Source organism: Schistocerca piceifrons, chromosome 1 (assembly GCF_021461385.2).
Source record: "Schistocerca piceifrons isolate TAMUIC-IGC-003096 chromosome 1, iqSchPice1.1, whole genome shotgun sequence".
NCBI lineage: Eukaryota > Metazoa > Arthropoda > Insecta > Orthoptera > Acrididae > Schistocerca > Schistocerca piceifrons.
The window spans coordinates 837,256,197-837,270,267 of NC_060138.1; the positions used below are offsets into that span (position 1 = coordinate 837,256,197).

The 14,071-nt window shown below is 40.6% G+C and overlaps 1 protein-coding gene across 1 annotated transcript; it reads right to left on the bottom strand.

Moving 5' to 3' along the window:
• Window positions 1-382: 382 nt before the first annotated feature.
• Window positions 383-10,942, bottom strand: LOC124775519 (23 kDa integral membrane protein-like). The gene is made up of 5 exons (XM_047250355.1): window positions 10,892-10,942; window positions 8,599-8,778; window positions 8,305-8,475; window positions 5,235-5,438; window positions 383-448 (listed from the first exon to the last, which is right to left on the bottom strand). Exons 1-5 carry the CDS (start codon window positions 10,940-10,942, stop codon window positions 383-385), a joined length of 672 nt encoding a protein of 223 aa, XP_047106311.1.
• Window positions 10,943-14,071: the final 3,129 nt, after the last annotated feature.

Below are 14,071 nucleotides of genomic sequence, written 5' to 3' on the forward strand. Positions count from 1 at the left end.
ACTGAGCATCCAGTAAAACTGTGACTCCTGTTTCTACAGGTATTACAACAATGAAATAAAATTAATACAAGTAAATAGGAAACATTGTCAAAAATATAACACTGCATATAAAATAAGATATGGCCAATGAGAAGATACATGTGGAAATCTTCTAAATGCTTGTCCATACTAAATATTAATCAAGATATGTACATTACAGTCTTATGAAGTAGCAGTGCATGTAAGAATTACATCCATTCAGGCTTCACAATTACATTTAGATTCAAAATATGAGATTCCAAAAGCACTATCTTAAAGATGAGCGAAACTTAAGAGTACCATTAAATAAATATGCACACAAATAACAATAATCACTAAAACATACTTAAAAGGACCATTCACTTCACAGAGCCTGGTATCTTTTTTTAATTGACTCTGCCAAGGAGCATGCTAGAATTATGCCAACCTCCTGGAAAAAAAAGTGAATCGGATTACCTTCCAATAGCAAGGACACAATCGAAACATCTACAAGGTACACACAGAAACTTGCTGTTTTACTGATCAAATGTGCCAGTTTCTTTCAGATTATACTCACTGTGGCCTCTTTTTATTAAGTGACTATTACAATGAGTGATGTAACTCATATCTTACATGACTACATACATAAGTGACACAGTTCAAGAGAAAAATCACAACAGTACGTGGAAGAAGTAACCCTCATAAAATTCAGTCATCTGATTGTATCACCAACTTCTCCTCCTGAAATTAAGAAAAACATACGTTCCCTCAACAGTAAAAGCTCATCTGGTTTCCATGGTGTTTCCAACAGAGTACCACAGATTTGTTCCCATATAATAAGCCCAGACTTACTGGAAATATGTAATTCATCATTAACTCAAGGCATTTTTCCAGGGAGACTGAAATATGCCGTTGCCAAACCCCTCTTTAACAAAAGTGATAAAGAGAGGTGTCAATAACAACCGCCCTGTTTCACTGTCAGATCATCTTCCAAAATCTTTGAGGTGATGTATTCTAGAATAGTACCTCTGCTTGGCAACAATAATATACTGAACAAATAAGAGTTGTTCTACTGGGTGCCATTAACATCTTCACTCACCAAATTTTCCATCAATAAATATTCTTGCAAATACACTGAAGTTTTATGGGACTGATGGTACAGCCAACCAATGGATTAGGTCATATCTAGAGTGCAAAAAGAGTGCAGAAACGTTTACTTGGTAATTCAACCAATGAAGTCTGGGGGCATAATTCTGACTAGGGAGAAATCACATATGAGGTTCCCCATGGCTCATCTTAAGTTCACCATTTGTTCCTCATCCACTATTGTTCCTCATATATGCGAGGAATCTTCCATCTAATACACAACAAGCAGAATTAGATCTTTTTGTGGATAACACTAGTATTGCAATCACTCCAAGAATACATGCAGAAACAGAAGAAATGGTAAACGATGTTCTTAAAACTATAATTGACTGGGTTCTTAAAACTATCATTGACTGTTTATCTGCAAATGGTCTCGCCCTCAATTTTAAAAAGACGCGACATACGCAGTTCTGCACATCTAGGGGTACTACACCAATGATACAGGGGATAGGCAAGATAATGTGAAAACCTGTACTTGGGAATGGTTTATTAATGAGGGGCTGGCTCCCATTTCCCGGTAATACAGCAGCAATTCTTCTTGGAATACTGGCATATAATGATTGTATAGTCTCCCCACTCTTCGATCAGAACCTCTTCTAACTCCTGTAATGACGAGGGGGCAGAAATCTGCTTTGGAGTCTGTGCTCCAATACTGCTGAAAAGGATTCGATAATGAAGTCCAGGGACTGTGCTAGTCAAAGAAGGCACTGCAGTTCAGTTGCATGCTCCTCATACTATGATTTTACTATCCTGACTGTGTGAATGGGTGCATCATCATCCTGAAATATGGTGTCATTGTTGGGTAACAACATTCGAATCATGGGGTGCACCTGATCACCTAAAATGTCCACATAATCAGGCTGTAACACAGCCTTTGACAGCAATGATTGGACCAACAGAATACCATAATATGACTGCTCACACTATCACACTTCCACCTCCATGCTTAAACATTGGAATCAAGCAATCAGGATTGTAGGTTTCTTTTGGCATTCTCCAGATATAAACCCAACCCGATGTTGGAAATAACGAAATCGTTGACTCATCAGACAGTATGACGTATTTCCATTGATCAGCCATCCAGAAGTTATGCTCCTGACACCATGTTTTAAGCTTCTTTGCATTGGTTGTCATCACTAATGGTTTCGGTATAGCAGTTCATCCATGAATATTCGCTTTATGGATTTCTCAGCAGACAGTGTCAGTAGATACAAAGTCTCGAAGATGCCTATTGACCTTTGCAGCCACTTTAGCTGTAACATGACAGCTGATACAGCAGTAGTGCTGTGTTCTGTTTCCACACGCTCCTTTCAAAATTGTCATGGTACTATTTTCAATATGACATCAGCTTGGATTATTCGTACGGACATTTGTGTTGTTATTCAGGTTATGGTATTAGGTAAGAACCAACGCAAGAATCCAACAAGAAGAAGAGTACACACAAATGTTGGATTTGGAATTGGAATTAACATACAAATAATACAGAAGCATCAAACAAAGTAATGGATGTAGCACCCATAAATGAAGACAGACACATGAAACACTTTTGGATAATGAAAGCTAATTTCGAGTACCTGCACAGGTGTGATTCAAGCTCTATTAAAAAATCTGATATTCTGATTAAAGATGCAGTCCCAGCTCGAATAAAACTAGAACTGTCACTTTAATATTTTACATATGGTGACTACGTCTTTCCAATATTTAGGCCTATACCACGTTCTCAAAACTACAATTTCAAAGTTTTTATGTGATATGTTGGATGCCCTTTACGACACCCTAAAAACTAATGTAAATGCTATTATTTTCACTCTTGCCCACCACATCAATTGAATATTACAAAATATTAAATTTATTCTGAAACTAATATTGGAGCTACACTCCGTGAAACACTAAGAGACACTGTAATATAGTCAATTCCTTTATTAACAGGTACACTCAGTATGAAAAACTACTGCCAACAGAAATCTTGTTACTTCCTTTCTCAAATCCCCTAGGCAATTGTTTAAAGATCACTGAAGTTTCCAGTACTAGATTCTTATTATCTGAATGTACCGCCAGGATTGCATTTATTTTCACTGTTTTTAGAATAAAATGAGCTGCTGTAAAACCACAAACCATCCTTCACTTAATGAAATAATACTTGTGTAGCCACAAACAAATTTGTTTCGGAGAGATTCTTAATATTATGTACCACTGAAAGTACACATTTTTATAACATACCTGTATAAATATGAAAAAAAATCAAATATGGCACATTAGTTTCAAATATGACAGTCCCTTCTAACTTATCAGTGGTGGGAGGAGGAAAGTGGTGCCTAAAGCATCCTTAACTTTTGTGGCTTAGCTAGAAATGAGTAACCTGAGTGGCTCCACTGGAATCTGGGCATTTCCACGTGCAACTTTGGTGCCACCATTAGTGGTGGCCAAGTGGCATCATTTTTGTTGCATGTGAAACCCCACCTTTAGGATTCACGTGTGGACCAATGTTATCTGGGTGGGCTGTAGAAATGGCCGTGTGACTTCCATGGAGCATTGGTACATGCTACTCTCCACATTGCTAGGTCCCACAGTGAGCAGAATGCGGTCTTGGTGTGAGGATATAAGATGATAATTATTTTATTTTCTGGTGATATGGAAAATGTGCTTTTGGTTAAGGTGAATAACAATTACTTCTATGGTAGAAAGTTGTACGTTATCTCAATGCCGTAAAATGCTCTAACAGTTTGGAATAAACACTGCGCAGGTATTCTCTAGTTGGTGGGAAGGTAAGCATACCACGCAGAAGGCATGGAAACTCTAGCAGAGCAATGCCAGTGTGAATGTGCAGTTTGTTGGATTCTGATTGACAGCTCTGCTGCTTGCAGTTTCCAAGAGACAAGAATTGGTGGGGGGGGGGGGGGGGGGGGTTCCTACACCCGAAATATGCATCACAACTAAAATGAAATTATACATTCAATACTAACTGTATAACAGCAACGAGTGGTTCCCCAGCATGCAAATGCTGTATGTCATATGTCATGTCCCGTTCGTAAATGAAAAATCCCTTTGGAAAAGTGTTGGTTACTGTGGCAGGGTAACATTTACAAAGCTATTAGAAAACACCACCAGTCTCAAAACCATTTGCTCTCCGTAATCAATTGAAAACAAAATTATGTTTATGCAGATGAGAATTTATTGCGTGTTGGATAATCATAAAACAGCTTTTAATTTACAAGATAATCTCATGTGAAAGAGCAGGGACATAATGAAACACTTATGTGATATGTTACTTGTCAGTGAAAGAGATAACATGCAGAGCACGTGATGAGTCACATGGGTCTCTGAATAAAGGCAATTATGCCCAACTTTTACAGCTTCTCACAGAATCTGATGAAAAGCTGAATCATCATTTAGAACATTCTTCGGTGTTTACAGGAGTGTCAAATCTAATACAGAATGACTTGCTCTGTTTCAAACATGCTCATGAATAAAATTAGAATGGAGATAAGTGAAACAAATTTTGTCTCATTTATTCTGGATGAATTATAATGTAAGTGAATGGATAAAAAATCTACTCAGCACTTGGTGGGAGAACACACGTGTAAAAAGTATTAAAGTTTGCAAGCCTTCAGAGCCAGTGGCTTCCTCTTGAAGAGAATGGAAGAGTGGTGAATGAAAAGGACTGGTGAGGTTTAGGGACAGGGGTAGAGTTTGGAGAAGTCACCCAGAACCCCAGGTCAGGGGAGACTTACCAGATAGGATGACAAGCTCACGTTAAACTTTTCTCTGCATTTGTTTGGCTTTCTGGCCAGTACATCCTGCTGCATCACACATTAAATGAATGATTGCAAGATATGCTTTATCTTCAACCACCCATTGGTTTCTTATTCCAAAATACTAGATTAAGACCATCTACTGTCTAATTCTGATCTAGAAGGTTTGGGATACATTACGATAAATCATTATCTACTCACTAAATGCAACTTATGTATTAAGGTTCTTGTGGCATTCAAATAATGTCATATCACTATTGGAATACTAAATTTTTTAACTGGTACAATGGCAAAATTGTTACAAATTATATGGGAAACAGTTTAATATGCGAGATATACCTGAATGAAAGCAATTCCTACTCCAACGCCACAAACAATTACAGCATGCTGACTGATGAACTTTTCAAGGAAGTCCACGCAACCTTTCTGATATACTGATTCTTTACATGGCTCATTAACATCATGGCCATCACAGCATGAGGTAGGTATCTTCAAACTTGCTTTAGCCCAGTCATCAGGTCCATTGACACCACAACAATGGAACTGAAAGTATGAAAATTTAAGTTTTTCTTTTTCTACTCTTTGTAACAGTAATCTTGAAACATTTCAACTGTACTTGAAAAGATGCAAGGGCTTATACAAAAACTGCAGTTTTGTAAGTGTGGATTGTACAGTTGTTAAATATGACTAATATTTCTAAGAAATAAAGCAACATACAAAAAGACATGTTTATCAACGGCACATGGGGTAAAGCACAAAACAAATGCCATGAAAATATTTCTTGAAGCAAAGGCTCTTGAGGTAAGAACAGTCAAGAGAACAAACATACCCCTAAAAATATTGGATATTCCATATACTGACAAAACTAATAGAGAATACATGAATACAGTGCAAAGGTTACATTTTTAATAGAAAATCATTTGTTGCTCAATTATTTGTTCAACTTATCTAACATACAGGGGTGTTTATTAGCTTTCATTGGCTAAAGTGTAGATCAGAGCCAGTGGCAATCACAATGGTATTTCTCCACTGCTCACAGATTGGCAATGCATCAGTTTTACATAGCCAATAGGATGACAATTTATTAAGTCAAAACATTTTGCTTGTTTCTTCCGAACATCTTAAGATTTCGGAGGTTGTGGTGTAAAGATATCTCTTCTAAGCATCTCAAAGACGGAATGGTAGAAAGATTATGTTTAAGATATCGTCTATGGCAAGATCATCAGAGATGGAGAACAAACTGAGATTGGGGAAGGATATCACCTTTGTCGCTGGCTGTTGTGGCCGAGCAGTTCTGGGCTGCTTCAGTCCAGCACCGCGCTTTTGTTACGGTCACAGATTTGAATCCTGCCTCGGGCATGGATGTGTGTGATGTCCTTAGGTTAATTCGCGTTTAAGTAGTTCTAAGTCTAGGGGACTGATGACCTCAGATGTTAAGTCCCATAGTGCTTAGAGCCACTTGAACCATCACGTGTGTCCTTGTTGACATAACAATCCCAGCATTTTCCTTGAGGGATTTCGGGAAACCAGAGAAATCCTAAATCTCAATGGCCAGAAAGGTATCTGATCTGCCATCTCTCCAAATGCAGATCTACTGTCTTGGCATGTGCCACTCACACAGTACAAGTACGCGGAGTCTACAAAAAATGTATGGTTTATTTTGCTTCTGAAATGGGTTATTATTGGCAACAGAAACACCGAGAAGTAAATTTACTACAAAATGTATATTGCCGAGATCTCTCTACAATAAATGCAGTTATGCAGATGAAGTATTACCCAAACAAGACCAGATTTGCTTGGTCTTTGGAACACTAACATATTCCGACCACAACAGAATATTGGAACATTGAACATTCTTGAACCTCCTGGAACATTCTTGAACATAGCTGCCAGCCTTGGCCACTTCAGCATTTTCCCCAGCTGCTTCTCTGACTTCCCATAAGAAATTCATCGGTGTTATGCCCTCTTTTGACACCCATATCTTCAAACGCCACTCCCACAGTTCCAAACTAAAATCTTCTTTATGGGTAAGGGTTGGAAGGCTACCATAACGTATAATCCCTTTCGGGGTGCAGGGGTCGGCCATAGAGTTGTAGCAGCATGCATGGAAAAAAAAACATTCTTGTATTTATTTATTTTATTATATTATTCTTATATTGTTTCCTGTTATTTGTTTTAGAGTGAAAGCACACAAAGTAAACCAACAGCCTTCTGACCAAAATAAAAACAATCATACAGGGGAGGAGAGAGAGAGAGAGAGAGAGAGAGAGAGAGAGAGTTGGGGAAGGGGGGGGTGGCATGTTGACCATAACTACTTAAGTTGCTTCAGTGGAAAACAACGTTTTAAAACTATGTTATTCAGTTTATTACATGTGACACACCCGTCATATATATATAGCTCATATATATACAGCTTGTGTCTGTATATGTGTGGATGGATGTGTGTGCATGCGTGCGCGCGCTAGTGTACACCTGTCCTTTTTTCCCCCTAAGGTAAGTCTTTCCACTCCCGGTTTTTAATATATTTTTCCCATGTGGAAGGTTATATATATATGTGTGTGTGTGTGTGTGTGTGTGTGTGTGTGTGTGTGTGTGTGTGTGTGTGGGGTGTGTGTGTGTGGGGTGTGTGTGTGTGGGGTGTGTGTGTGTGTGTGGTGTGTGTGTGTGTGTGTGTTTGCATGTGTGGTGTGTGTGTGTGTGTGTGTGTGTGTGGGGGGGCGTGTGTGTGTGTGTGGGGGGGCGTGTGTGTGTGTGGGTGGGGGCGTGTGTGTGTGGGTGGGGGCGTGTGTGTGTGGGTGGGGGCGTGTGCGTGTGGGTGGGGGCGTGTGCGTGTGGGTGGGGGCGTGTGCGTGTGGGTGGGGGCGTGTGCGTGTGGGTGGGGGCGTGTGCGTGTGGGTGGGGGCGTGTGCGTGTGGGTGGGGGCGTGTGCGTGTGGGTGGGGGCGTGTGCGTGTGGGTGGGGGCGTGTGCGTGTGGGTGGGGGCGCGCTAGTGTATACCTGTCCTTTTTTCCCCCTAATGTAAGTCTTTCCACTCCCGGTTTTTAATATATTTTTCCCATGTGGCATGTTATATATATCTGTGTGTGTGTGTGGGTGGGGTGTGTGTGTGTGTGTGTGTGTGGGTGGGGTGTGTGTGTGTGTGTGGGTGGTGTGTGTGTGTGTGTGTGTGTGTGTGTGTGTGTGTGTGTGTGTGTGTGTGTGTGTGTGTGTGTGTGTGCGCGTGTGTGGGGGCGTGTGTGTGTGTGGGGGGGGGGGGGCGTGTGCGTGTGGGTGGGGGCGTGTGCGTGTGGGTGGGGGCGTGTGTGTGTGGGTGGGGGCGTGTGCGTGTGGGTGGGGGCGTGTGCGTGTGGGTGGGGGCGTGTGGGTGGGTGGGTGCGCGCCCGCGCTTGTCAGTATGAAATTTACTCACATCTGTTTGCAAGATGTCCCATGATCTTCGAATATCTTCATAGTTTTTGTAGGTAGAAAGTGTGCTATTTAACTGAGTATCTATCTCATCTCTCAAAACATCCTTCAAGACATAAGCTGTTATACCCCCATCTATTTCCATAATGAAGATGATGAAAAGTAGCACTGAAAACTGAATAGAAATAATAATTATATACTTAACGTATGCAACTATTCATAGCAACTGTCAGTACAAGCTTTTGATTCCCTTTATATCTGAAAGCATCAGATTCATTATGTTCATAAATATACTTACTGTAATTACCATACAACGATTTTCCTTCAGTGCTCCATAGCAACCAAAGAATGCAACTATAAAAACAATGACTCCAACCGTAACTAGCAGCATACATCCAGCAAGAACACTTCCACCAAAGAATAGATCATAATACGATATATCATGAAGAGCAAATAAAGCAATTACCATACCAGAAATCTGAAAAAATAAATTAATCATCATTTAAGTGTTGTTTTAATTGTTTCTTGGATTAATAGCTACAACATTACATATTACATCAAGGCACTAGGCATTTTTTTTTTTTTGCCTATAATTAAGTGCTATATTCCACATGCCTACATAGGACTGAAGAAGCAAAAGCTTGTGAATTATCTATATCAACACTTTTTTACTGCAAGAACAGACATGACTATGTACTGCGACTTTCCTGTCTTAAAAATGCAGTACCGGAAGAACTATACAGAAAGTATTTTGGATGTGGTCTTAGAATTAATAATTCAAAAAGTATTTACCAGTTTTTACATTACACTAAATAGTGTGACTGCTATAGTTGTCAGCAATCAAAAAGAACACAAAGGAGATTCATGTTTTCCCAATGTCTACAGATTCAAGTGCACAGAGCTGAGGACCAAATAAAGTGGGCACACTACGAGTTTTTTTGTAAGCAGCACACAATTTTTTGCTCCGCCTATTGATATCAAAATCAACTGTAATAGGAAACTAAACATTTCCAGTTTCCATTATCAACAGATTGAAATTTTCCGTGAATAGAAATAGTGTCATATATGTTGCCTAACAATTTGTTTGTGACCTTAAGCATTTTACTACGTTGATGGCGGTTATGGTCTACCTTAGTGTCCTTTTTCCAATCATGCAAGGGCCTGTAGTATAATACCATTTATTTTTACAGGAAACAACAAATATTAGAAACGTGAAAAGCTAAAGAAAACAGCAGGGTTAACTCAGTCATTGCTTCGGGGACTAATCTTAGCATTATCCCACCAGGATGTACTGATGGCTCTGCATCAATGTCAACAGAAAACACTAAACTGTAAAGGGTAGAAAAAGGAATTTGTTAGAGTCTCTTTACCGTCACACTCCCAGAATTGGCACGTCACGTTTCATGAGGAGGGCGGGGAACCCAGGTAAAGATGGCTAGGTGAAGAATCAAACCTCACTCCTTGTAAATATAATGCTTGTCACTCAGTTGTAACAATTTTACATGTTTTAAAACCGTTATGGCACTTCCTGTCTCTGTAGCACACGAACTGTGTTTTTTAGTGTCTGCTGGTTTCATGTGCCCGTGCTTCACACCTTTTAGCAATGCTGTATAATGCACTCTTGTGTTTTTAATCAAATCTTCACGTTTTATCTGCATCACTGATTGACTTACTGCGCATTTTCTACTTTTATGGAGTATCATGTAATTCGTTCAAGTGTTTTCACTTTTTCAGTAGTGTTTTATTTTCAATTTTTTTCCTTTATTTACTTATTGTGCACGTTGAACCCACAATGTAGACAATGTATTTTGTTATTCCTCTTCCAATCATTTACCGAGTGAGGTGGCTACTCTAGTCTTAAGTACTGGACTCGCGTTGCATTGAAGAGTACTGGGGTTTGTTCCCCATCCAGCCATCCTGTCTTCGGTTTTCCATGGATTCCCCTTTTTACAAAGGTGGATGCTGGAATGGTTCGTTTGATTAGGCCGTGGCCGATTTCCTGCCTTACTTTATTCTGTCCTATTTTGTATGTGTTTTATATGCACATATTATTTCTCTGTTTCTGACATGTCCGATACAATTTTAGCAAATGGTGTACCGACGAATAAATAAATATAAACCGTTCTAAAAATGATGCGTTTATCAGAAATGTTTAATGCGAAGTAGCACTGAAACTGTATGATTTCGTAATAAGCAACTATAGCTACGAAAAACCAACAAATATTGCATGTTAGCGTCTGAAGCACTAAAACTGTCATCGCTAATGCTCTATTTTTCTCCTGTCAATCACATCACAGGGCACGTGATCTCTTCCAAAACGGAAACGCGCCGTTTTTTTTGGGTTTATTCTGATAGTGGCAGCAAATGCGATGACGGTATATACAATCGTTACCTACCTTTAAATATAGCTTGTTGCGTACAAATACGTGTTTAGCTTCTTATATGTATTGGAACAAAGACTAACAATGCTCGAGTTCTCAATGCAAAAGACAGTTACGTTCTTCACACGTGTTATCAGACACAAAAAGAGTAAAACAGCTTTTCCAATCTCTCAGCTTCTTTAGAAGTAACTTACGAACCACGAACTACACGTTGAAAGAGAACAGTAAATACTTCACGCAAGACATCCCACAGGACAACATGTTGGCTTTTCTTTCTGTAGGGAAGAAAAACAGTGTTTATGCAGCTGTAAAAATAATTACACGTACGGTACATAACAGAACATACTTTTCTTTAGCTTACTTACCTGATGTGCCCTAACACACAACCACGCAACCCAACACGCCGTCGACCACTGCTGGCCGCCAACCAGTGCCTGGATCGCTGTTCCTGCGAAGCTGTTCACAATAAAATCTGGACGACTTATCCTTCCGCGAATCGACAACTCTTAACACGCTGTTTACTTCAGGAGTTCAGAGGTGCAGTCACAGAATCCCACACGCGGTCAACTGCGAACTGTCAGTGTCGCTATCCCGTGATTCAGTTTTCACCAGAGCAAAGGGGCGGGGCGATGGGGAGTGGGACCATCGGTAACGTGACCATGGTTGGCTCCAAGTCATGATTATGCGTGTTTCAAAAAGGAAGAATGCGTATTTCCGCGTCGTATTTTCCCGTATTCGAAGTCCACTGATGGGCCAAAAGGAGTGCTGCTGTCGTTCTCAGCTTTCGTATCATCACTAGAGCAGGGCGCTTCTTTTATTTTAGTTTTCACACAAGGAAACCTAATAACATATCCTTACACGAATTAACAACAAGATAAATTGCTAATACAGCTGCAGCAGGAAATAAATTGTTCACGTGAGTAGATGCAGTTACGTACCAGTTCAAAGTAGCGCACGTTGTTACCTCGCAGTGCGAGCCTGCAACGTGATGACAAAAAGCTATCGCCGAAATTATCTTCGCGGGAAGCCGCGACAGCTAGCTCCTAGCGCCATAAATTGCGCTGATGATGAGACCGAGAAAGATGTGATTGTGCCGATAGAGAATGTAATGGAAGGTGCAAGCAAATGTCGACCGTCAGCTGTTCGTTACGTCAATTGTGCGCAAATTATTGAAGGAGGGGCATGCTGCCAAGTGTACCATGATCCAGGTATCTGCCCCAAAGCAAATTTAGTAAAATGTACACGGTAAACATTTGATTGACGATAAAGGTAATATTTGCAAAAACTTCGCAGCTTTTGTCCCATAGAACTGGACTTCCAGACTACCAAAGAAACTCTGACAAAAGCTGTTCTATCTATAAAATTTGATTTTTAAAAGATGTCAGAATGAACGATATATTGTATGTGGGGCGCCTTGCCGTCCGTTGCGGCCGAGCGGATAACCGGTACGGTAGCTCAGCGTGTTCGGTCAGAGGGCTGCGCTCTCGCTGTAATAAAACAACTGAGTCAAGAAATCAACGGTCAACTTGAACGGATGTCTTGTGACGTCCGCCCAGACCAAACGCAACGAACTACAGTAGAACCCGTCTAATCCGTCACCTTCGGGACCGGGACCAAGGTCGGAAAGAAAAAAACGTCGGATTATCCGAAAAATCTAATATTTATTGCAAAAAATATAAAAAGACATTTAGTACAAAAAATTAAACGATTTAAGAGCTAAAAGACGTCTACAGTCATATAAAAAGATGTTTTTTACACAGTGTTAAACAATATATTAACTAAAAAACGTCTACACACACTATAATATGTATTGGTTTTGAAAGGAAAAACGACAAACAAATTACGGTACTGTACTGTACTTAATAACGTATAAACGATAAATAGTGTAAACTAAAAATTTTTTATAGCAGTGTATACAAAAAGAAATTTTTTACAAAGAAATAAACTACTGTATGTATAAACTAAGAAATGATTATACTGTATGCATTGTTTTCACAGTAAAAACGAAGAAATTACTTGGAAAAAAAGTTTAGCAGATGTTAGTCTAGATTTAACTGCAGTGTCCCTCCATTTTTTTATCCACAAAACGTCCATTGGAGTTGAAGTTGGATTCTGCTCGATGTATTGAAGGCCGATATCTAAAGCGTTTTTTGCATCGTTGTGTGAAATCCGAGTGGGGGTTCGTCCTCGCCGTCCGAGTTCACATTCAGAGTTTCCCGGCTAACAGTGGCAACAATCTGGTCGTCACTGAGCTCTTCAAAAGTGTCACAGTCTTTGTTACATTCGTTGATCCACTCTTCAACTTCATTGGCAGGGACGTTCGGCTCCAGAGTTTGTAGATCTTTAACGATTTCCAGTGCATCGCTGTTTTGCTCATCTTCAGTATGCTCATTTTCAGTCATAACTTGTGGCCAAAGCTTACGCCACGATTTCCATAGTGTGTCTGGTTTCAGTTCATCCCATGCTGCTGCGGTTGTGTAAATAGCATCTTTGACGTTCAGGGATTTCATTGCCTCAAGTAAGTTATGACCTCCTTCAGATTTTTCCAAAATTGAGCTGATATACTTTCTGCGATATCGCCTTTTTACCCATTCGTTAACGCCCTGATCCATTGGTTGGATGAGTGAGGTCACATTAGTAGGCAGAAAGAGAGCTTTTATGTCCCCTTTCACCAAATCTTCCTCAGATGGTGTGATGGTACGTTATCCAACAGCAGTAGAGCACGAACAGGAAGATAAGTTTATACACTCCTGGAAATTGAAATAAGAACACCGTGAATTCATTGTCCCAGGAAGGGGAAACTTTATTGACACATTCCTGGGGTCAGATACATCACATGATCACACTGACAGAACCACAGGCACATAGACACAGGCAACAGAGCATGCACAATGTCGGCACTAGTACAGTGTATTTCCACCTTTCGCAGCAATGCAGGCTGCTATTCTCCCATGGAGACGATCGTAGAGATGCTGGATGTAGTCCTGTGGAACGGCTTGCCATGCCATTTCCACCTGGCGCCTCAGTTGGACCAGCGTTCGTGCTGGACGTGCAGAGCGCGTGAGACGACGCTTCATCCAGTCCCAAACATGCTCAATGGGGGACAGATCCGGAGATCTTGCTGGCCAGGGTAGTTGACTTACACCTTCTAGAGCACGTTGGGTGGCACGGGATACATGCGGACGTGCATTGTCCTGTTGGAACAGCAAGTTCCCTTGCCGGTCTAGGAATGGTAGAACGATGGGTTCGATGACGGTTTGGATGTACCGTGCACTATTCAGTGTCCCCTCGACGATCACCAGTGGTGTACGGCCAGTGTAGGAGATCGCTCCCCACACCATGATGCCGGGTGTTGGCCCTGTGTGCCTCGGTCGTATGCAGTCCTGATTG